Raw genomic sequence first — 25,975 nt, 5'->3', positions numbered from 1 at the left:
CAAAATTTGCCATTTCCAGGGGGTATCTACACTTTTCCAAGAATTTTGTTTTCACTTGAAAAGGTTCGTCCACCCCCTGTATGGAGATTTCATGACATTAAACAGCCCATTCTGGGGAAAATGGGCTAATAATAGTGGATGTACAAAACGCCGAGGAGGTCAATTTATCTTTAGGCTAGAGTCTACTTTTGACTGAACTTTGCTTTCTGGTAATTAATGATGGGACTGAGTCCAAGTGAAGAAGACAAGAGGATATTGTCATCTTGGAATTTTTCACTTTTTCAAAAATTATATGAAAACAACCAAACAATGAAATATATTCTAAAATCCAATCAACGTTTTTGAAACGATAATAAAATAAAACAAAAATACCTCCTAACTTTAAAAACAACTGTTGGTTTTTCGCCAAAAAGGGACTGGATCTAGTGGTATGGATTAGCTACCATCTCCATCAAAGCCAAAAAATGGAGTCTGTCAAATTACACTGGGCCACTTATCGGTGCCACCCAGTCTATTAAAAAGCTATAAGTGCCCCCCGGGCTAATCAATCTTCAGAAAGATTTTTTTGTGTATTTAACAGACCAAAGCGTTCAGCTTGACGTATCAACAATTCCTAAAGCTGATGCAACAAGAAGCCCAAGAAAGAAACATTCTTGACTCACAAACAAAACCCGTCATGTAAGAAAGCCTTGGTTTATAGAGGTTTTTCATGTTATGTAATTTCTGCCATTATGGAAGCAAACGTTCGAATTGCGTAAGGGGTCGCTCTCTACAGGTTCGAACGTTTGCTTCCATAATGGCGGGAATCACGTAACTTAACAAAACATAAAAAACCTCTGTTCCAGAAAAAAATATCATATTTTTCGTTTTTCAGCTAATATTTATATCCACTCACTCAAACTTAACTATTATTCAATTCATTTTTTGCTTAGATTCCATAATATTGTTCTATACCCCCTATCGAGTATGTTGTTGTTTGGTTTGATTTTTTTTTTGGGGGGGGAGGGCTAACCTCTCCCCAGAGCTTTCCCTTTTTCGGAAAGGTTACATGTTGATTTATAATATTAACGCAAAATTTCGAACCCAAATAGTTTGCAAATAATATACTTTCACCTCTCTCTCTAATTCGAACTAAAACATTGGTCCCTTCAGCTGTGGCTTAAATGACTCCCCGTATTTCGAAACTCCTCTAATTCGAAAAAAAAAACATTTCTATTCCTTGAAAATTGAATTACATGTTTTTTATTAGAACATCCAGAACATCCTTCGGATCTTCTTTTTGAATTTGAAGCCTAAAAATTCTCTTAAAGTGTTCTTAGTTTGATCATTTTGTGGGTATTTCTGTGCAACTTACTAAGAAATTGAGTATTCTAGAGTCCACAAAGTCTTAAAATGTTCTTGTTCTTAATACTTTAGCTATCGAAGCCGCCCTATGTTCCTATATAAATTGTTCCTATTGAAAAAACGTATAGAGAAAGTCGATTGGCCATAATGATGTTATAGTTTTTAGATTTTCATATGCAAAGCTAAAAATCTCTTTTCCATTTTAACAGGGAGCTTCGAGAGCAAGTGGAACCAGAAATCCGCGAGTTGGTCCGCCAACAAAGGCTGGCTCAACTCGTCGAAGGAGAATATTTCAAACAAGTCGACTTTCGTGGGAAATTCAAATCTGGTAAGTGTGTAGATTACCTTATTACACGAATGAAAAATTCTTTTTTTTATAAGAATCAACAAATTTTTGTTGAGGCTTGACTAATAATGATAACGAATGTTTTAAATGGCTGGCTCTGAAAAATCATTGAGCTTTTAGACAGCTCAAGAATTGTTTATATGAAGAGCCACTATGAACAGAACAAGAAGAGTTACAAAAAGGAACAGGAAAATTGAAGAATTAGGCAAAAAAAAAGGCTATTTTGATTATTTTGGCATTTTAGGGTCAATATTGTCAATTGTTTGGTTCATGTATTGATTTCATTATTTTATATTAATTTTTCTCACATCTTTACAAATTGCAGTTCAAGCTCATCTGCAGAATTGTTATAGAAAACATAATTTTTACTACTTTCACCCTCAATTTGCTTGAATTTCAACAATTCTTATATTATTGTTCTTAAATTTTTTGAGAATTTTGAGCCTCCCTGTTCTTATAGAATTGTTCTTACATACACATTTTTTATAAGAACAAACTATATAAGAACATAAGGCTTCGATGGCCGAAATGGTAAGAACAAGTTAAGAACATTTTAAGGCTTAGTAGACTTTAAAAACACCCGATTTCTCAGGAAAATGGGCATAAAATGTTCGAAAATGGTGAAAATAAGAACATGTTAAGAACATTTTTAGGCTTAAAACTCAAAAAGTTAAGAACATCCGAAGGCAAGGTAATACCAATTTTTAATATCTTGTTTGTCTTTGACTGTGGGACTTGCTAACTCTTCAGGACAAATATCATTAAACTTGGATTAAAATAACTATGATGATACGTGTTAGTGAGTATTTTAATATATTGAGTAGATACAAGCAAATAAATTTACTCTTTTTTTTTTACAAGAAGAAATTATTTAAGAATATAAGGCTTCGATGGCCAAATTCTAAAGAACAAGTTAAGAACATTTTAAAGCATTGTGCACTCTAGAACACCGGATTTTCTGAAGAAAAAGGTCAAGAATGCTTAGAACACTCAAAAAGTTAGGATGAAGAAGGCTTCAAAAATTTAGGATGTTCTTATAAAAAAATACGTGTATGTGTTCTTCTATAAAAGATTTCACAAATTATAATAATAGTGTCGTAATTAAAAAGTACAATTATTGATAAAATACGATAAAATAAAGTTGAATTAAATTAATTAATATACTATTATATTAATATGCAATCTGCGGTGGAAAGGTATTGTTGGTTCGAATTATGGACTCTAGTATTAGAAGTTTTTTTGTTTTTCCGCATTAAGAAACTTAATTTGAAACGGGCACTGAAAAGTGCTTGTTATAATGTAATTAATATAAGTCGTTTTAATAAGCATTAGCTTTATTTTGTTTTATAATTTGAAAAATATTTCTACTATAGAATTTATCGCTTGGAAGAGAAATTAGATATTCTCAGATGCGAAAAAAGTCCGCATTGCTCAACAAATGCTCGTGAATTGTTGCCAACTTGGGGCACATGAATAGGTTCATGCTAAAGAAATACAAAACAATAGATCGACAGACACTTGGCTACTATAATATCAGTAGCTGATCATGGTATGCATGAAATTCAAAGTAAAAAATGAAATTTTAAGATTTATATATAAATAATAAATTGAAATATTTAAGATACTTTAGGCGTACAAACTTTCGTTCGATTTTTCGCGAATTTTAGCCCTTTTCGCGAAAGTAAATGTTTTTGAAAATTCTTGAGAGGGCAATTCGCGAAAATTTATGCTAAGTTTTAGATTTATATATAAATAATAAATTAAATTAAAATATTTAAGATATATTTCAATCACAATTTCTCCACAATCTCAATGATTTTAAAGATTCTCTTTCTCAAAAGTAATGTTTCCATCATAACCACCTCGATCCATCGCTTTTTTTTACGACAACCAGATTTGTGGTGCACCTTAGCATATAATTGCAATAGTGATAAGTGTCTCCTTTATGTCCATCCCCTTCAAATACGATAACTGAGGACCATTCGAGTCCAAAGGAAATGTTATTATCAATGATCAGAACATTTCTATCAAGAAGAAATTTGTATGGATTTTCGTCCTTTCCAAAATCATCTCTTAGTGTGTGATAAGATCTCCAGTTCTCTTTCAACTCGTCTAGAATGTCAAAACAATGATCTGGCTGGATGTCAAAATCAATTATCACGAGGATTCCGTCATCTGTTATTTTTCGAATTTCTTTCACTGCATCTTTAAAGGAATCAACGAAGAGCGGAGAGCATCCGCTCGGAAAGTTACCGGGTGGCATGACGATACCCTCTCTATAACTGTATTTACTTTTCAAGGCTTGTAAGTTGGTTGCCTGTACAACCTCTTTAGAATTCCTAAAATTTTGTTCGAGATTAAGGAAAGAAAAGTTGGTAATTGTCGACAATTGTTCGTAATGTCTTTTTGTTATGGATTCGGTTGATGGGACGATCCATAAGTAGTCAACAAGTGGTGTCACCTTCTCCTTTATCCAATCGATGATTTTCGATGGCCACGTGTTAAATTCATCCATGAACAATGCTTTGATATCACGTGATTTGATCTTCTCAGTAAGACGGTCTTGAACAACATTAAACTTCTATCAAATAAATTTTAAAGTGGATGTTTTCAGTATTTGTTCAAACATACTTTTACTGTTTTAAGTTAACTCAAATCAAATGAAATCATGGAGAACATTTTAGAAATGAAAAAAAGTCTCACTTTTCAGCTAACGTTAGAGAATTGACGCGAATTCTTAGACTCAGATTATGAGGTGAAAAAGCAATAAAAAATAGATTGTTTTCAAATTCTCATTTTCAATTGATCTTCACTTCCAACTGCTCATTGAATCAGTTTTCTTAAGATTTTCATCGGCTGAGGTTTGGGCGATTCGATAGGGGGGGGGTTGGATATACACCCAATCCTTCCTAATAACCAAACGGATTGATTTCGGGTAGTGGAGATAAAAAAACAACATAAACTTTCATTCGAAAGGCCTTGAAAGTGAATACATGTCTTGCGAGGAGTATCAGAATCCGCTTTGTGACTAAAAAAGCTGTCGCATTCAACAGCCACCTTTGTCTTGGCGGAGAAGGTCATCGCCCAGTGTGATAGAGAAATAAGTACTGGTGGAAATCGGGCTTAAATAAAACAAGTTTACAATTTGGGCTACTTGAGATGGTATTGCTTTTTGTGATACTAACATAAATAAAATAATAACATAAATTTTGGAACTTTTTTGTTTTTTTCTAGATCAGCCAGTATACTTGATAAAACAATAATGAGTTGTGCTTACCCCTTCGAGATGTTCAACCAATATTCCTCGATTCTCCTCCAGTTCAATCTTTAAACGGTGATAAAGCAAGGTTTTTAGCGTTTCGAGATTTCTATGACAAATAAACATAACTTTTCCTTTATGTTCAGATTTTTCGTTTAGACGTATGGCCTTTTCCTGAAGTAAGAGTGTCTTTCCTGAACCAAAAGGCCCACAAATGATCACTCTCCTGTAGCGTGGATCATCGTTGCTCATGATTGCCATCTGTTGGTTAGAGTAGAATAAAATGTTGTGGCTGGTTGAAACATTTTCGATTGCTTTGCTGGTATATTCGACCCACGTAGAGCTGGTAATGGGTGCGACTTGGTCTTTTTTCGATACGTGAATGGCAAAAACGAGGATTTTCAGAAGGTTCTTAACATCATCCAAAGGGATGGATGTTGTTGTTGTTGAGATGTTTTGGAATCTGTAAAAGATGCTGGATAGCCATGGCTCGATTTCGGTTTCAACGGTAATATAATGTTGACTGTTGATTGAAAGGGTGTCTTCCTGCACACAGACAACAGGGAAATACGTCCAACCCGACATCAGTTGGTCACCTAGCCTCTCCTCAAAGATTCGATGATTCTTTTCCAATTGCTTGAAGACTTGATCGCCCACGATTGTTCTTTTTAACTCAATGGAAATGATCAACTTCCTGCTCCAAGAGATGATTAGAAAATCTGTCTCCTTGTGCATTTTCTTTTGGACGTTCGTCAGAAAAGTAAGCGAGGAAAGTACAACCGTATCCTGGAGCGTATTGTTTTGCAGTGGTAGTAGTTGGTCGTAGAACCAGTGCTCCAGTTCTTCTCCGAGTTCTGACAATTCCAATCCAAAAAGCCAGAGGAGGTTCGAGTCACTCGAGGGATTGCTTTCAATCAATGCTAAAATCTTCCGTTTAAAACTTTTGATCGGATAGTTTTGTGAAATGAAATCACTGAGCAAAGATTCAAGAGGCGAAACATATGACCAAATTCCCAACCAATTGAGCAATTTTGATACATATGACTTTCTACTTTGGAGTTCCTCGACACAACCCTGAACAAAAGTTCCAAGATCTTGTGTTATTGGGGGAAAGGTCACATTGTCGGTTTTCAGCTCATTGATTACCAGATACATGATTTGAACGTTCAATATCCACCGCTCAAATGATTTCTTGTCAATACAATCAGGTTTATTCTGTGCATTCATGAATGTTTCCAATTCTTTGGTCAACCAATACGTTGGTGAATGCTGTTTCAAATTAACCAAAAGTCTATCCATGTCTCTTCTGACGTCATATTCAAGCAAAGCAACATTCTTTTTCACATATTGTTTTGAAACGAAAGTAGGTGGTATAAATATACTTGTGTGTTGTGTTTGATCGAAAAGAAAACTGTCTCCATACTCTCTCTCAAGAATGAAGTCGGCTGCATCGATGGGGTTGGCTGTACGATGAGTATTTCCCAGATTGAACTGTTTGGCTTGTCTTTCTGACGTGGCTGGCCTGTTATTGAGAATCTGCTCATACAACGATTTATCTGGAGTGCATCTGGTTGGATCGATTGGTAATGGTCTCAAAGACAAAACTTTGTTAGCGATATTAGCCATCTTGGTTCAAAAAAAAACTCTCTCTCGTATACTAAATCTACACTTTAACGGTACGACGATATGGTTTTTCCATCGATCTCATACATAAAGAGAAATAATAATTAGATGTCCTACATACGTGAATAACAAATACCAATCCTCTTAATTTAATCCTTGATGCTCTGACTTAATCAACCTTAAATCAATACCTATTTGAGATGCTATTTCATTATCCTTTTTCTTCTATAATACTTTTTAATACTTTTTTATAATCTAGCTGACCTATTTCTTGATATTTGTCATTCTTAAAGAATTTTTCTATTTCAAAATCACTTTTATTGTTGAAACAAATGGCGATGGGAACCGTGTGCGTGTCATATAATACCTGTTTTCTCATTCATTTAGATAAAATACCTCTGTGTCACAGATTCGGTTGGACCCCCAATAGGAAATCTAGCCAAAATTTCGTCCCCAATTGAAATGTGAAAAATTGCACTTCCAAGACCATCCCCACTTTGAGCTTGGGACAATAGAATTTCTACCCCGTTTGGATTGTACTATAAATTTTTATCCCCGACATGGGAAAAAGTTCCACCGGAGCTTTGAGACAGGGGTATGAAGAAAATTATATAGATCATTACTCTTAGATTCCAAATAAACGGGGGGGGGGTTGGAAAATTTTCGAAAAATTAACACGCGGAGGGGGGCGTTTATTTGGAACCTAAGAGTAAAGAAAATATCAAAATAGCTTTTGTTAATTAGTGGATGCCAGCGGCCCAAGCATTCAGCGAGTGTGTTTACATTGTAGAATATATCATATTGCGTTAATAAGCCATTTAATATGTCATTGGAAATCGCCTCCCCCCCCCCCATTTTTTCTGACTGGCAGACCTTATCACGCAACCACTATTCTCGAAGAAATGCGGAAATTGTAAAACTGCATTTTTAATTTAAGAGAAAACTGAATCCAAGCCATCAATTTTTCCTCCATTCATCATCAGTGTTGCTGAATCAGCGAAAAACGTTATTTATTCTCATATGTTATCAGTGATTTGAACAACTGGGCTTTCTCTATAGTTATTGAAACTACTATTCATTTGGAACTTTTTAATATATGGAGGATGATGCTCGACTTGTTTTTTATTATTTTCAGACTTCGATGTTGCTTTTTGACTTACCATGGGCTTAAAATTACTTTTTTCTTAGCCATTTCTGAACTTTTAAACCTTGGATTAGCTTTTTACCAAAATCTAGCCTATGAAAAAGCGTGCATACATCTAACATAACAGTTTGAAATCTCTAGTGAAACGCATTTCTAAAAGTTATTGCAGTGTTTGTTGTGGATCTTTTGGTTGGATGATCTCTCAGATGATCACTTGAAAGAGGAAAAGAGAAGGGTTCTCTTTAGGTTAATCAAAACATTTGGATTTCTTTATAACCTACACGCTTTTTTTTTATAAGAATGGTGTAAATCCATTTCATCATGGATATTCTTAATCTTTTTGGGGAAGTCATCCTAAAATATTCTTACAGCATTCTTACGTTAGGATCCTAATTCCGACTAGATTTAACATTTAGTACATATATGTCCATGAAGGATACTCAAGCATAAAATTACATTTTTGTGAAAGGAGTTTGCCTTACTTGGGGGTAATTGACAAATTATAATTGAAAATGCTCTAAAAATTGCATTTTAGCTTGAGTAGCAAAATTCCATGATGGTGATATTCTTAGCATTATTCTTAATTTTTTGCTCGTTTTCATCATGGACATTCTTATAAAGTAAAAAAAAACGTGTAGTCATAATAAAAGCGTGTTTTTAGATCCGGATTTATCATCGAGGTCACCCAATGGATTTATCTTCTGTACACGCTCTCAATTTTCTTTGTAGGTCACTCAACCTCGCTCTCTGTACAAAGTCTTTTTTTAAAACAATTTTTAAAACTATTAGGAAAAACGACGACTCTTTGCAAACGTCAAGAACTTTGTCGGTCGGTTTTTAAAGAAAATTCAGCTAATTTTTTATTAGAAACAGTAAATTTTTAAAGGGCTTAAAATTCTTATTTTATTGCCCAGTAAAATTGTTCTTATAAAAAACCTGTTCTTGACTTTAAAGGGCGAAATTAATGTATTTTAGACCTTTTACCCAATTTTGACTTCTTTGACCTTTAAATTGCTTGAAATTTAGCAATTCGGGTCTCAGCATTGTTCCTAGATTGTTCTTTCTCTCTTTTGTTGAGATTTTGAGCCTCATTGTGTTCTTATAAAATAAATTTTTTTTTTCAAATCATTGCCATGAAATCAAATTTCTTTCAATAAAAGTACACGATCTGCATGATTCAAAAATCAATTTTGTAAACATTGGCGCCTCATTGAAGAGTGTGATTAACGATTAATTGCTCTCTACAGGATACAATTAACGATTAATTGCTCTCTTTGAAGGCGCGCCAAAGAAGAAAAAATAACTCATCGTGCGATTATTCTTATAATTAAAAACTTCTTTTTTTGTTTAATTCTTTTTCAGATAAGTATTGGTACTGTTGTTTATCGTCCAACCATCGCTTCTTACACTACGCCACTGATCTGTCTGGTAAAGACAACACTCCACCAAGCATTGATGCTCTACCACACAAATGTATGTATGTTTTCCTGATATTCTGTCATAAGGGATATGTAGTCAAATCTCTATTATTTGAATCTTTCTTCAGTCATATCAGCCGGAAAGTGGTTTAAATTACTCTCTGGAATTCGAATCTTTCTTTGATCCTCTCAGCCGGAAAGTGGTTTAAATTACTCTCTGGAATTTGAATCTTTCTTTGATCCTCTCAGCCGGGAAGTGGTTTAAATTACTCTCTGGAATTCGAATCTTTCTTTGATCCTCTCAGCCGGGAAGTGGTTTAAATTACTCTCTGTAATTCGAATCTTTCTCTGTAGTAGTTCGAATAACATTTTTAGTCTCTTGAAAATCGAATTAGAGAAAGCGAACTCTCTGAAATTCGAATCTTTCTTTAGTTCCCTAAGCTGGAAAAGTGGTTGAAAACTCTCTGTTTTTCGAATTTTTCTATTTTTCTCTACATAATTCGAATAAAATTTTTGGTCCCTTGAAAGTCGAATTAGGGAAAGTGAACTCTAATATTCGAATCTTTCTTTAGCATTCTCAGCTTGAAAGTGGTTTAAATTACTCTCTGTAATTCGAATCTTTCTCTATTGTAGTTCGAATAAAATTTTTAGTTTCTTTGAAAATCGAATTAGAGAAAGTGAACTGTCTCATCGACCATTTTCAGATTTTGGAAAGGTTTATACAAAACTTAAAGCCTTATGAATGTTTTCGATTTCAGGTTTTGACTTCAGTTTACTTTTCTCGACAAATACACGTTTTTTTATTAGAACATCCAAATTTTTTGAAGCCTTTGAATTTTCTTAAATTTTTGTGTTTTAAGCTTAAGAATGTTCTTTTATGTAGTCTGTTCTTAAAAAAACGTGTATAAGAAATGAAACAATCAACCATTTGTCATATTTTCCCACTTTCAGTACCATTATAGCCAACGTCATATAGAATCTTGTCATTGAAGCCTGATGCTTTTATGTAGTCTGCTCTTAAAAAAACGTGTATGAGAGATGAAACAATCTACCATTTGTCATATTTTCCCACTTTCAGTACCATTATATCATTATAGCCAACGTCATATAGAATCTTGTCATTGAAGCCTCATAGCTTCTAACATAGTAGAAATAAAGCAAAAAGTAATCGAGGGAAGAATTAAATCCCGTAATAATAATATTATTATCATATAACGCCTATACTACTTATTGCACGCATTAAAAACGACTCCAGTCTAACCATTTGTCATATTTTTCCCACTTTCAGTACCATTAGCTGACGTCTCCAAATTGGAACTTGGAAAAGATTCAACTCACTTGAAAGCCATGAAAAAGGTTTGTGTTTCGAAAGTTTGTTCATGTTTTTCTGTGGATCAAAAGTTCAGAAATGGGGATGCATTATTTCAAGTCAATTAGAATAATAATTGATCCTTTGCTTGAAAAATGGCATGTCACGTGGAGTTGCCTAACAAAATTTGAGCCAAAAAAATAAAGTGAAAAAAATTTTGAGGGGGTCCTATTTTTGGCATTTTCAAAGAATGATGCCGTCGTCAGGTGGTATCACTTGCAAAATTTCATGTAAATTGGATAAATATTTCAAAAGTTATCACGAATTTTTGTATTTGCCCCCTCCTCCCCTAGGTACCAAGATGCTCGAAGGGATAAAAAAAATTTAAATTGTGGGAAGAATTTTTTGGGCAGCATGCTTATTCAGATGTATATATTTTTCTGTATACTCACAGATTTATAAATCCCGAAGGGCTAAATGTTGTGCTTTAAGCCATCACAGGCAAAGAAATATTATTGCCATTGTTTACAAAAACCCGTGAAGCTTCTGATTGGTCAAGCTTTGGAATTCAATTGTAATGTCACGTGACCTTTCAGCCAAAGCACGACATTTATGATACGGTATTACTCTGTTCTCTCGATGACTCTGTTATGAAGATAATTAGGCCTCATTTGCTGACCCATAATTGGCCCAGAGCTTTAGCGTACTGGGCCTTTCAAGAGAGTCGTGCTCGTGTGTTACGCTAAGCTATTAGCCGCATTCCGTCATAAAATAAAAAACCATCCAGGCTGTTTGGCTATAATGGAGAGGCTTGAACAGATAAATAAAACAATAATTGAGATCTACAGCTTCGCGCTATATTTTTTGTTCGGGAAAGACTAACACTTTGATTTAGAACTTAGATTTTCGTTCAGACCGCAATGTTCGTTATTTATAATCAAATCAGCCTATGCCCAGGCTAGCTCTCAACAATGTGGTTGGATTTCTGCGAAACTTCCTTTCAAAATCTTATCGAGAAGGAAGAAGGATGCTTGTATACAATTTCTGTTAAATTTTTTTTTGTCATTCAACTGTGTTGTGGCAACATCTCTCCTGCTTCCAAGTACCATGAACAATAAGGATTAATTTTTGAAAGGTATGTTGGTTTTTTCTGGCCGTCAAAATAGATTTACCTCACGCAGACAAACATGAAAAGACTCAAAGTGAGGAACAAAAAAAGTTTGTTTACATGCATCCAACTTTACAAGCACATGTTCAACTTTTTATTAAACTTCTTCATCTTTACCCCTGCGGACGTAAAAATTAGCAGCACGTGCCTTTGTGGATCCCAGCTTTAGGCTATATTTCTTTACATTCATGGTTGGATTCTAGAATTGTGCGATTACTTGAGGAATTTCAAAAATGGAGGTTTTTGGTGGGAAAATGAAAAAAATGTACCAGTTTTAGCTACCGACCGACCCATTTTTCAAAGCTTCTAGGACACGAACCAAACAATCAATTGGGCTTGGCCCTTGGAATTTCCTTCCAGACCCCTGCGCTCAATAGGATCTATCATCAGACAGCTCGAAGACAGATCGAGATGTGATTGATGGATTAATTATTGATCCGGATAGGAGATAAAATGATTAATTATCGATTATACATCGATCTATCATCGATGGATCTTTTATCGATCATATTGATTTTATCGATTCTTTCTAAAGATTGAGCTCTATTGATTTACAATCGATATACTCGATTGAACTACTTATACTAGCTCAATAAATAATCAGCGAAGGATCAATACTCAAGACCTTTTTACGGCTGAATCCTCTATCAATCTCCTATCCGGATCGATAAGTAATCCATCAATCACATACCGATCTGTCATCAACCCATCCCGATGATCGATAGGATCGATCACATAGGCCAGTATGGATTCCACGAAATCTCGCGCCGAAGATATTTGACATTTTCAGTGCACAAATACAATGTGGACAGCCCCAATAGTGGTTTAAATTTTCTTATCTATCGCATGGATACAAAATAGGGGATGCATAAGATTTTTTATATTGTTGCTGTAAAATCAAAAGTTCTACAGTATTGCTGGTATTTTATTGACAGTATGATTGTCGTTTTACTGGCTAGTTCGAAATACAACTCAACTCTCTCAAAAGAACGTGGTAATAGAGCAACAGTACTCTGAGGCCAGAAAGATTATATCATTTAACCCAGAATTCCCTCTCACAAAACCATTTTCAAAAAGTAACCCAGGAGGGGTCGTGGGTTTGAGTCTGCCCTAAAAAATTTAAGAACCTTTGTTTTAATCCCAGATGCGTCCAAAAAAGCAGTAGCACAAAACAAGTCAGAAGTTTTAACTTAGGCGAGAACTGACTTGGGTGTAATCAGTGAAAAAATGGCCACCCTGGAGAGGGTTTATTTTCAGACTGATACTAATAATCTTTTTGTTTTCTTTACAGTGTCCTGGTCTGCTCAGTAAAGTAAGTATATTCATCTGGTGGGTGTCGGCGGAGCCTGGAGTGAGGGAGTCTATCCCCTTTTCTATTTGCGCTAGACCTGGGAGATCGAATGCTGAGGTGGAGCGCAACACCTACTCTCATCTCCCAGTAACTTACCGCCTAGATCAGATTACCCAATCTAAGCTACTCATCCGCTGAGTTGGCGGTGACCGGGGATCGAACCCACAACCCTGAGATTGTAAGGCGAATGCTCTACCGACTGAGCTACCCGGCCACTAATCAATCAACCTTAAAGGCATAGGCAACAGAAGATCAATACCGGTACCCAATTTTAGGTGAGTTCTCTGTCACTTTCTCAGATTGAAGTTGAAGATAACACTTGAGTGATTCTAAATAATTACACTTTTTCCAAAAACATACCTGACCTTTACTATGAGCGTACTGAGGCCATTTTTTTCATCTACTCTTCAAGCCCATATTCAAGTCATATTAGTTATGAGAATTTCCAACCTCCAAATTTTCGTTTGTAACGTGGACCCTTGATGACCATTTCAGTCCAGGGACCCCCTGTGGGGCCCAAACAGGGCCTGTTTGGCCCGTCAACCCTGTGGATTTCTAAATCCTACGTATCAGTGGGAATAAAAAACACTAAGAGAATTTTTCTATTGAAAGGTGGTGCGACAGCGAGTCATCGCCTTGTCTATTTCCCCAAGATTAGTCAGTCATAGTCCAAACCCCTTCAAAAGAAACTTTAAAATGCAAAAGAGGGGGGTCTGGGAGAAAAAGCTTCATAGAAAGGAGATGCAACAAATATTTATGTTATATAATTAATGAAACTCCTTGGCAGTGATAAAATTAAGTAATTATTCTTTGTAGGGGGCTCCAATTGCATAGAATCACATCAACAGATCGATGTTGTTTTATTTTAACACACCCCTTTTAATTGAAGATCTTGAGATGTATACATTTAATATATTGAATTTTTCCTGTTTTAGTTATCATTGCATCATCATCAGGTGGAGTGCAACAATAGTATAAATCAGCGAACTTGTATCTATTCAGCTTATACGGATTTACTCGGCAAACTCGTTTAACTCTGTTACATTGATTTATTCGGAAAACTCGTCTAAACTTGAATCTACTCGGTTCAGATTTATATAGTGAATTCGACCCATCTTACAGCTTACTCAGCCAATTCGAATTCCTTGAGTTTGCTCGGTTTAAAAGAAATAAATACATTGATATTGTTATTTAACTCTCATTTCTTGTACCTGTTCCCTTCTAAATTTTCTAAAGCATGATTTTTGCGATCCCACCGTGCGAAATTTGTGCGAATAAGGACTAAAACCCGGTCTTCAAGGAAGCGAAAACAAACTAGATATGACAAAGCCCTGTTTATTGGTTTTTAGACTCTGGGCCTTCATGCCCTTGGGCCTCTTGTTTGTACTAATGACATATCAACGAGTAGTTAAACCTATTTAAACATTTAAAGAGGTTATCTGAGGTTCTTTATCTTGTCCCGTGCTTTATCTTGTCCCGTGCTTTGTTTGCATGCGCGTTTTTTTATAAGAACATCAAAAAATTTTGAAGCCTTGGGATGTTCTTAACTTTTTGAGTTTTAAACCTAAAAATGTTCTTAACATGTTCTTATTTTCATCATTTTTTGAGCATTTTTGTCCCTTTTCTTAAGAAATTGGATGTTTTATTTTATTATTATTATACATTTTTCTCTTCCATATTTTACAATGGGTATTCGTCCTAATTAAAAAATACACGTTTTTTCTTTTATTAGAACCCAGTTTATAAGAACATTGAGGCGGCTGAAATTCGTCGAAAAATTAAGAACATCGTAAGAACATGCCCAGCCTCAGTTTGGAAAAAAATGACAAGAAACTACAATATTTTCCTCTTTTCAAGCAGTTTTAAACAAACTTAGGAATAGATTTTCTAAATCCAAAGTCAAATATTGTCCAAATTTTATCAATTTTAAGTGCTCTTTATTTTGCATGATATTATCGATTTAGAGTAGTCTGAAAATTTAAGAACGCATCTAAGAACATTTCAGGCTGAAAATTGCTAAAAAAATAGGCACATCCAGGCTCAGCCAAATTTTAGGTGTTCTAATAAAAAAAAAACGTGTAGTTAAATTAGATAAAAGAATGATATAAATACAAAAACGCAATGATAACAGACGGAGCTCGCAAAGTTCTGGAAAAAAAGCTTTGATGCTGTAGTGAAGAGTTTCGAGTTAGCAAAGCCTTAAAATATGTTCTTACCTTGTTTTTAATAAATTGGTCAGTGAAGTTTATATAGCCTTATGTTTATATAAAAAACGTGGAGTAGTCATTTTAGTGAAATTTCATGTCTCGACAGTTTTGGAACATTTTGAGTCAAGACGCGGTTTATCTAATTTCACTTGATGATAGCTATCTATCATGGCCAGGATCTATTTTTGTTGATTTTTTATGTATTGGACTCTTTCCAAAGTTTACAAGCTCTGGAACTCTGATTAAGCTTAAAACCTTTTCTCTGCCAAAATACACGTTTTTTTTTTTATTAGAACACCTAAAATTTGGCTGAGCCTGGATGTGCCTATTTTTTTAGCAATTTTCAGCCTGAAATGTTCTTAGATGCGTTCTTAAATTTTCAGACTACTCTAAATCGATAATATCATGCAAAATAAAGAGCACTTAAAATTGATAAAATTTGGACAATATTTGACTTTGGATTTAGAAAATCTATTCCTAAGTTTGTTTAAAACTGCTTGAAAAGAGGAAAATATTGTAGTTTCTTGTCATTTTTTTCCAAACTGAGGCTGGGCATGTTCTTACGATGTTCTTAATTTTTCGACGAATTTCAGCCTCAATGTTCTTATAAACTGGGCTCTAATAAAAGAAAAAACGTGTAAAGCATACTAGAACATGAGGCTTCATGGCAAAAAAAACTCTAGAACATGCATTTTTTTATAAGATTACAACATGCTTACAATAAGGCTTACCGTCCGCACATACCCAGCACCCATTTTTGCTTAAGTACCCCTCCCCTGGGTAATGACAGCATTGTAAACCAAAATTGTCTTTCGTTATTACCGTAAACTTATCCATGTCAAAAATCATTGCTCCAAATATGCATAAATTACCCTTTCTATAGAAAATATTTACCTTTAAAAATTGTGGGGAAGTGTTAAAGGTTTTACTTTAACATAAGTGTTTCCGTTTCATATCAGACACATATTTCATATCAGGACAGTGTCTGCCTATTGTTGCTGATACAAAGAAATGTTTTTCCTTTCCCTCTTTCTAACCAATCTTGCTCCACATCTGTGTCAATCCAATGTGAAAAAGCTTGTGAATTAAAATTGATGATTAAGCAAACGATATCACTCTTATTTAAAAACAAAACCGTTAAGTTTTAATGTCGTTTTTTTTGTTTTTCTTTCAGAATTTCGTCAATCTGACGTTTTCATTGTTCCACGGACAAGAAGAGCAGCCTTTAGATTTCGTCGCACCCAACGAACAAATGGTTTGTTTGTTTTTTAATTGTTTTTTTTATAAAAACCGGATGCTCTCCCTAATTCGAACAATTCGATTATTTCTGTAATTCGAAAGAATTCTCTGTTACCTCTATCGTAAAGCCTGTTCTTTAATTTAAACTTACAGCCCGTAAAAGGGAGTAAACGTCCCTGAAAGTTTAACTCAATAATAAGGATAAGATGCAAAAAGGCAAAAGTATTTTCAGAAACATGTCAAGGCGATAATGAGGCTCATTTCCTGATCTTAAAAAAATGGCTCACCAAAGGCATCACGTCAATCAATCAATCAATCAATCAATCAATCAATCAATCAATCAATCAATCAATCAATCAATCAATCAATCAATAATATCAGAATAAAATGGTCTATATTCTAAGGTTCTATCTGCTTCTTCGTTCCCTTGATTCCTTTGTCAACAATAGCTAGTTTTCTTGCTTTGTTACACTACACAAGATTGATTCAAGAATCGAGCAAATTTTCTACGCATTGGCCTTTCTATAAAAATATTTTATCATTCTTTCATAGTTGTATGTATGGGTGGATGGTTTATCTTCGTTGCTTGGCAAAGAGGTAAACCCTTATTACCGTATTACTTCGAATAAACGCCCCCTTCTTTTAAACGCCCCTCCTAAAATCCAAAAAATTAAATAAACGCCGAAGTAGTATGGTATATTTTTCTTGAACGAACCGGCAAAAATTTCTCGAAATTCCTTAGAGGGAAAAGGAATGTTAATACATACAACCTAGGCTCAGTTTCCAGTGTCATACAAAGTAGCTCTTCACCGGTTTCCCTGAGGGAACATGCCGCTGGTCACGGTCCTTTTGAAGCTCTGAAATTCACAAATTTTGAAAATTTTATATGAAAGGGCAGACTTTTGATCATTCCCACCACAGGGTGAGTTTTAGAAAATATTTGGACTTTTGCATCTGACATGATTCAAATTTTGTATGTTTTAGGGTCCATATTTCGTCGAGCTTTTGTCTGACAGAGATTTTAGACTAAGGTCAACACCCTTACACGGGATCCCTTGTATACCCAAATGCAGACCTTGACTCGGTTTCTCTTTGAATGCGCGCTTGATTTTGTAAACGAGCAAAATTCATACAACTTTATTTTTCTCCTTTTAACAGATGATATCGAAGGCTTTCCAAGAAGATTTGGACATGCTTTTAAACATGGAGATGAAGTTACGTTTGTTGGACCTGGAAGATGTTCCCATTCCTGATGTCCCGCCACCTGTGCCCAGGGAACCTGATAATTATGACTTCTTTTATGGGGAATGAATGGATGAATGGATGGATGGATGGGTGAGTGAATTAATTAGGTAAGAGAGTGAACGAATGTAAAATGATGGGGATTTTCAATGATAACGAGTGAACGATATTTAGGTTTGTGGAGAAAGCGAATGATTGGATGAGCGGAAGTATTCCCCTACTAATACCGAGGTCAAGTTTATTTCATAATTTTTTGGAGTTCAATCATTACCTCGCTCTGAAACCGTTACCAAGGTGATTTACCCCTTGATTTTTCAATTGTTACTTTGATAAATAGAGTAAACTTGTTATGACTTACTCTGTTAATCAATAATTACCTTAGCGATAATTTGAAAACGAGGTAAGCGTTGCTCATGACGTAATTTTAATTTCCAGAAATTTTCTTTCAAATTGACTCGAAATATGGGAGTGGTCAGAAAGTGAAAGTATCTACTAGGTGGGATTGGAAGATTCTGGGGAGGCTGGTGGTGAGCGTCAAAACTTTTCCCACCCTTAGGGGGTTCTCAAAAAATTTCATATCTTTAGGGAGGTCTATACATATTGGGGGTGCCAAAAATAAATTGACTGGTTAGGGGGGCTAGAATACTTTTGAGGATATCAAGGGGGGGGTGCGAATTTTTTTTTGGGAATTTTTGAGAATATCCTCTACCCCACCCAAGTAGATACTTTCTGACCATTCATGGGTCCTTTCCTTTCTATTTTACATACACGCACGAAATTTTTGTTTTTCTTTAACAAATTTATAGAAATTTATTGTAAGTATTTTTTTTTTCGAATTTAGGAATTTTTTTTTCGCCATTTTTAAAAATCACTATGTCTTGCAATCTTTAGGGAGAGGTTACTCTCGTAGGTTTTTTCTGCTTTTATTTATGATTGAACGTTGTGCTTTCAGAACTTTTCGTATAAAAAGAAAATTTATTTTCCATAAATGTTTTTCCTTTTCTCGAGATAATTTTTGTAAATATTTTCTCACATTTGACATAATTCTTTGTTTTATTGTTTTCAGTTTTTCACAATTTTTAAATCTCTTTAAAATTTCCTTTTTTTTCACTATAGCAATTTTGTAGAAAATTTTGTAAAATATTTTTATATAAGATAATTAAAATAATGTTTTTTTTCTAGAATATTATCCATATGGTAGGGAATACAGTAGCATATATTTAAGCAATATATTTTTTTGAAATCAATTTTTTCAAAATCTACAAAATTAAGGACAAACTGTCCAAGCTAATGTCTAAGTAGGAGGACTTTACTCAGATCAAAATTTTAACTTGCTAAAAATATTTTTGGAACAAAAGGTCAAGTCAAATTCTGAGTAAGAAAGTATATTTCGAGTTTTGTGAATAATTAGTTGTGGGTTTTGTCGTCCAAGGGAAGGAAGGGCTAACCCACCAAACTTGAAAAATAGTAAACAATCAATTATAGATGAATAATCTGTTACAGAAGAACATTCAATCATATTTTTAAATCAATCGAGTTACATTCTATAAGAATATTCTTATGATTTTGAATGAGAAACTGATTGAGAAATTCGGTATAAATAGTAGAGTGTTTACTTCACATTGAAATTTCCAGTACAGTAGCACCTGTTTTCGCCTTTCTTTTGAGACTGTTATAGGTTTCAGTTGGCTGATTTCAAAAACTATAACTCTTGAATTCTCGCCCACATAATGTGTCTAGTTGATACCAGAGCAAGATGCATTTCTCCGGGTGATATTCAAAGTGTGAAGACCAGAAACCTAGGACTTTAGACGTCGTTAGATTGTTTATGACCGGGCCCACGGCCAGCTAGCTTGGCTATCTATGAACTGAATGGAACAAGTTGGGAGGTGCGGGATTCGTATTCCAGTTATCAAGACTTGTCTTTAAGAGTTTGCTACGACTTTTCCGATCAACCTAGACTGTTGTGCTTCCCTAACAAGCCTTCGTTCGCTTTCGTAGCCCAAATCAGAACCTTAAATTTTCTTATAAAGATTTATTCTAACAACTCGCTATACACGTTTTTTTTTTATTAGAACACCTAAAATTTGGCTGAGCCTGGATGTGCTTATTTTTTTAGCAATTTTCAGCCTAAAATGTTCTTAAATGCGTTCTTAATTTTTCAGACTACTCTAAATCGACAATATGATACAGAATAAAGAGCACTTAAATTTGGCAAAATTTGGACAATATTTGACTCTCGACTTTTGAAGATCCACCCCTAAATTCGGTTAAAACTGCTTAAAAAGAGGAAAAAATTGTAGTTTCTTGTCATTTTTTTCCAAACTGAGGCTGGGCATGTTCTTAAGATGTTCTTAATTTTTCGACGAATTTCAGCCTATATGTTCTTATAAACTAGGTTCTAATAAAAAAAAAACGTGTAGACGAATAAACTAACACCAAATTTGTAACCCTAATCAAAAAACCACCTTATTCATCATTTATTTATCAACTGCCGTATTTTGAATTTGAAATAATATTCAATGCTCAATTCGTTGAGACGATTGAGCCTTCCCTTATTTCTTTGTAATGGCTACACCGATTTGTATTGACTATTCAATGACAGATTTGCAAAACTTTTTCATGAAATTTGCCTCGGTCACCTCAGGAAAGTGGAATTTCTGCATAGTGAATCATCATTGTTGTCCCTATACTTCTTAGTTTAGATGAGAAAATAATATGCCATTTAAAACCCTTTTGGAAATTCAGACGATATGTACTCTTTTTTACATAAGAACATTTTTATAAGAACAACGAGACTCAAAAATGTAAAATCTAACTTAACAGAACAACTTTAATAAATCCAATAATTATATCAGGAATGGCTGAGTTTTAAGCAAATTGAAGGTTAAATTGGTAAAAATAGGATATTGAACCTATGATAACCAAGGTTTGCCTTAGAAATAAAAACAATTTGAAGCTCAAAGTGTCAAAAAAAAAATAAGAACAGCCGAGCCTCATCAAGAATATACTGGTTCTTATAAAAAAAACGTTTAGGATACGTATTCTGTCGGCCTGTTCTTAATTCTTTTTTTCAAAGACAAGCTCGATTAGTCATCAGATATACTTTTCTGTTCAAAAAGTCTCCAATTTCTGTTAATGTAGCAAAAAAAATTTTTGATGAACTTTTAGTCTCTTTTAAAAGGCAAACCCAAACAAAAAATGTGTGTTTACTAATGAAAGCAAATGTTTTATGTCTGTCTTGCTTCGACATGAAGACCCCCTTGGGAGCTTACTTACTTTCTAGTGAAAACTGCTTTTTTGCAAATATCCTTAAATTGGAAAAAAGTGGTCACCATACCCCTGTCTCACTCTCCTCGGACACGTTGAAAATTTTCTCATCAATAGGAATACAGTAGAACTTTCATTAGCGGTATGAAATATAATTCAATTTTTGTGCGCCTTGGAATCTTAAATTTTGAATTTGCTCTACTCTTTACTTGGGGAATCATGGGATGAGGGATCCAATATAGTAGGTAGAACTTTCACTAGCGGTATGAAATATGATTCAATTTTTGTACCTTGGGTTCTTAAATTCTAAATTGCTCCCTCCACTTGGGGAATCATATGGGACACCCCCACAGACCCGGTAGGATTTTTTCAGCCAGTGGGGATAGAAATAACGGACCCAAACTCGATGGGGAATTATATTGTCATATTTTTTATGAATGGGGATTTCAATTCTTTTGTTTCCAAGTCAGAAAATTCAGTGGGGATGGGAAAAATTGTAAATATTTTGCAGTGAGATATGATTGGTTTATATATTTGATTATTTTCAGTCGGGACAAAAATTGGAGGATAATTTTCCACCTGGGACAATATTCTGGTCAATTTGTCTAGTGGGTCTGTGAGAAGGGGGTGTAATGGGATGAGGGATCCAACATCTAGAAAGAGTCTTTTACTTAACGTGAACAAGAAAGTGGGTGTAATAATCAAAACTTACACTTCACAGAAAAAGTAAAAATCCGAAAATCGGAAAACAAATCTATCTGCAAATGCAAGTGACCTTTAAAATAAACCTAGCTTTACACAATGAACCTTTAATTTTGAAAAACACGAATTAGCACGATTCATCTAAATTCAAATATTTTTATACCATGACCTTCTAAGTGCTTATGTTTTCTTTATTATTTGATAAAACCCATGGCACACCTAACAGTTTTGTTCCCATGGTGTATTATCAGATGAAAAAAAAATGTTCGTAACCTTTTACCATTTAACAAACACACTTTAAAACAAGCTCTTATAAACTGGATATTTAAATTCAAAATATTTTGTAGCCTTGCTGCTAGTACATTGAAAGAAAAAAAAACAGGCCTAATATAAACAATCTAACGTGATTTTTTTGACTTTTTGAAATTCCCTGTTTTTCAAGGTTCAGTGCCAGAGAGAAGTTTGATATTTAAGAATATACGCTTTTTTTATAAGAGTATACTTTATAAGAATATTCATGATGAAACTGGCAAAAAAATTAAGAATATGCTATAAGAATATTACCATCATGGAATTGGAGTAACTGAAGATAAGAATGCCATCCTTAGAGCATTTTCAATTATAAATTGCCAATTACCCCCAAGTAAGGCTCGCAAAAATGCCATTTTATACTTGAGACGTATGTACTAAATGTTAGATCTAATTAGGATCTTAACCTAAGAATGCTGTAAGAATATTTTAGGGATGATTTTCCCCGAAAAGTTAGGAACTTGTATCATGAAATGAAAAAAAGCGTTTAAGTGTCTCATGTGTAAATCTCTTAGAACTCTCTTCTGCCTTTGGATTAACATCTATCAACCTTTGAGCTTCGAAAGTTATATTAAAGGGGTTCAGGCACGGTTCGAGGTTCGTGATTAACCATGGTTTAGCAGAGATAGTTAACATCATATAACTGAAAATCTTATGTTAGCTTGCTCACCAGATAAACATTTCGGTGTTATTCTCAGACTTGAAAAACTTGAAAACGCAGTGCTCTTTTGGGACGTTAGGGCTTCTTACATGTGCACTGTACCCAAAAATCCTTAGAGTTTTACTTCATACATATACCAAAGGTTATCGTAGCTAAATTCGACCTGTAAATATTTTTGAATGAGAAAGAAAAAAAGGATGCTTAGACTTAGAAGTTCAACCCTCTGTTAGTTTTATACTTGTCATCCAAATATTTTCGTCATCAAAGTTGAGCAGCTTATGTTATGACAAAATCAAAACAAAAAGGAAGGCAAGGAAAAATCTGAACAGTTACGTACAAAGGTCTATTTCCCTTTTCACTGTCAAAAGAAATCATCATGACGAAATTTGTGGTATTGAGGTATCAAATTACCAATCGATTACAAATTTTATTTTTATCGAATGACATTATCCCTCTATTATGAAAATTTACACTTTTTTCTTTTATTAGAACACCTAAAATTTAGCTGAGCCTGGATGTGCTTATTTTTTCAGCAGTTTTCAGCCTAAAATGTTCTTAAATGCGTTTTTAATTTTTCAGACTGTTGGTACTCTAAATCGACAATATCATGCAAAATAAAGAGCACTTAAAATTGGTAAAATTTGGACAATATTTGACTCTCGATTTTAGAAAATCCATCCCTAAGTTCGATTAAAACTGCTTCAAATGAGGAAAAAATTGTAGTTTCTTGTCATCTTTTTCCAAACTGAGGCTGGGCATGTTCTTACGATGTTCTTAATTTTTCGACGAATTTCAGCCTCAATGTTCTTATAAACTGGGTTCTAATAAAAAAAAACGTGTAGTGGTATGTTGGCTTTGTGATGTCATTTAAAATAATGTTTAGCATTTAGTAATTCATTAGAAAGACTTAATAGGCCAAATTTTGCGGTAACGGATTCGTGCTTCTTTTATGTTGTACTATACCTGCACGTTTTGTAAAGGTCTACGATTGAAACTAAGGGGCTGTCAACATTTAAAAATCATAATGTGAATTTAATTATCAATATTTTTCGAATATCATATTATTTTCAAAATACTTTTTATGGCTTAGATATCAAAAGTATTTTTCTTTTTAGTAAGCAGCAGGGTTTATCTTTCCTCTATCACGTTTCGCTCATTCAGTTAGTTCAAAACATGCTTCATAAGCCTTTTAAACATGATCCTCTGTTTTTTAATTGATGCCCTGTGCAGATTCTCAGCTTGTTTATTTCTCTTCGTGGCTTCTATTTCCGCATGCAAGCCTTTTTCTCATAAGAGCACTCTGCTTTTTCCTGAGATTTATAAACACCAAGCAAAATTAATCCTCAAATTTTTTGCTTACAACACAGTTTTAAAGTTTTGAAGAAAAAATTGTATTTTGCGAATATTGTTTGAAATTCTAAAAAATTTTCACGAGTGTATTTTATAATTTTGCGATATTTTATTCCTCGAATTATTTTTTATCTTTGTAAAATTTTAACTTCTAAATATTTCTTTGAATTTATACACGCGGTCAAATGTATTTTTTGATATTTCTTCAGTTTCGTTATTTTAGGCCATCGTCATCATTATCAGTATCAGTAAAATTATTTTCAAATTCTGGCCCACACTTTTTCTTATAGAAAATTTCAACCTAATTTGATTGCGAAACCATTTTCTCAAAATGGACTGACATCAGATGATAAAAAAAAACTCCATACACAAAAAATCTCTTTGACACAAGACGCTAAGCTTAAAACGTTTCCATCTTGCAAATAACCTGCATCCACTCCCCTTAGTTACCCCATTATTGTTTAGTTGCTAAGCTAATATGTTACCATAGAAACCTTTCAGTCTAGACTACTGAATATAATTTTGAAAAGAAATTTTGTCCATCTTATCTGATGTTTTCCTTTTTCTCTTCAAATTGACCGGAGATTTGTTTGCAAGATTAGCATACTTGATTTCTTTAAACAAATTTTTTTTTTAACGGAAAGCTTTTTCATCATGTTGAAGAGACTTATAAGATATTCCTTTCCACGTTTTGTTTTTCATAAGAACATCCAAAATTTTTGAAGCCTTCGGCCGTTCTTAACTTTTTCACAGATTTAAGCCTAAAAATGTTCTTAGTTTTGCCATTTTGTGGGTATTAGAATTTTTTTTATAAATTTTGAATTTTCTATCGGGTAAACTTAAGAAAAAAATATTAAAATCATTATTTTTTGTCAAAATTTTTATCAATTTTTGCTTAGCTATCTAAATCTAGTTTTCTTTCAAATAGAATATATTCAAATATCTATAATCGTTTTGACAATGTTTACCTTCATAAACCTCTTTCTATCCTTGGATTAAAAACCGTTATTTATAAATTCTTTTTGCATACTTAACTGTGACCTGAAGCTCAATTTCCCTCAAAAGTTTTCTTTAAACTTTTTTAAGAGCTTTTTCAGTAGGAACATGATAATTTGAATTTCAATGTATAAAAGATTTTTCTCATGTTTTGTCAAACGTTATATGGAACCGTTAGCAAAAATTATCAACATCTTTCAGTAAATTATGTTTTTAAATTAAAGCAAATTTTTCAAAATTATTTTTCATGATGATATTTTCTACATTTCTTATATGAAACTCTAAGAACTGTTTTAAAGAATTATAATTTAAAATCCTTGAAAAGTATTTTGTTATTTGAATTCTTGTTCTGTGTTTTTCAAGAGCATCTGGGTCCCAAAGATCGCCATATTTTCTTTATGATGAAGTGTGAAAGAAATTAAAAGGATAAATTCCAAAAAGGAAACACCTTTCCCCATAATCCCTTTCCAATTCACACCTTAGATAATTGTTCATATAATTTTTCTTGTAAGATAAGGACAGCCTTACTCAACCTCGTCCCCGTGTATCCCAGGCTTTATTTACGTTACTGATTGACGCGCTATCAGTAAGCATCAAAAAGCTGATAATGCGCAGGGGACGAGGTTGAGCCTTACTTTCCGATTTTTGGTCTTCTAACCGTTAATTTATATACAGTTTGTTTGCCTGTTTGCCTATGCATTCTTCATCCTTTCGTTTCGGTAATGAAACCCTGAATGGAAGAGATTTTACTCCGTTACACGTTTTTTTTAATAAGATCAAAGTATATAAGAACATAAGGCTTCGATGGCCGAAATATTAAGAACATGTTAAGAACATTTTAAGGCTTTGCGGACTCTAAAACACCCAATTTTCTTAGGAGTATGCACAGAAATACTCACAAAGTGGTGAAATTAAGAACATTTTAAGAACATTTTTAGGCTGAAAACTCAAAAAGTTAAGAACATCGGAAGGCTTCAAAATTTTCGACGTTCTTATAAAAAAAAAACGTGTACTTGATTAATGGGATTTAGTAGTTG

At 33.9% G+C, this 25,975-nt stretch overlaps 2 protein-coding genes across 2 annotated transcripts in view; one reads left to right on the top strand and one right to left on the bottom strand.

The window, feature by feature from the left end:
- Nucleotides 1-19,178, top strand: part of LOC136799319 (engulfment and cell motility protein 1-like) — a 35,740-nt gene extending 16,562 nt beyond the window's left edge. Inside the window, exons 16-22 of the mRNA XM_067056023.1 lie at nt 581-678; nt 1,554-1,672; nt 9,079-9,189; nt 10,423-10,490; nt 16,344-16,424; nt 16,961-17,005; nt 17,567-19,178. Coding sequence (XP_066912124.1) covers nt 581-678; nt 1,554-1,672; nt 9,079-9,189; nt 10,423-10,490; nt 16,344-16,424; nt 16,961-17,005; nt 17,567-17,719 — 675 coding nt within the window. The 3' untranslated portion in view covers nt 17,720-19,178. The remainder of the gene's footprint in view (nt 1-580; nt 679-1,553; nt 1,673-9,078; nt 9,190-10,422; nt 10,491-16,343; nt 16,425-16,960; nt 17,006-17,566) is intronic.
- LOC136799317 (uncharacterized) lies at nt 3,478-6,629 on the bottom strand. The gene is made up of 2 exons (XM_067056022.1): nt 4,968-6,629; nt 3,478-4,271 (listed from the first exon to the last, which is right to left on the bottom strand). Exons 1-2 carry the CDS (start codon nt 6,573-6,575, stop codon nt 3,543-3,545), a joined length of 2,337 nt encoding a protein of 778 aa, XP_066912123.1. The 5' UTR covers nt 6,576-6,629; the 3' UTR covers nt 3,478-3,542.
- Nucleotides 19,179-25,975: the final 6,797 nt, after the last annotated feature.

Source organism: Clytia hemisphaerica, unplaced genomic scaffold (assembly GCF_902728285.1).
Source record: "Clytia hemisphaerica strain Z4C2 unplaced genomic scaffold, Clytia hemisphaerica genome assembly, whole genome shotgun sequence".
Classification (NCBI taxonomy): Eukaryota; Metazoa; Cnidaria; class Hydrozoa; order Leptothecata; family Clytiidae; genus Clytia; species Clytia hemisphaerica.
The sequence above is the reverse complement of the archived record's forward strand: the minus strand, read 5'-3'. Positions and strand labels throughout refer to the sequence as shown.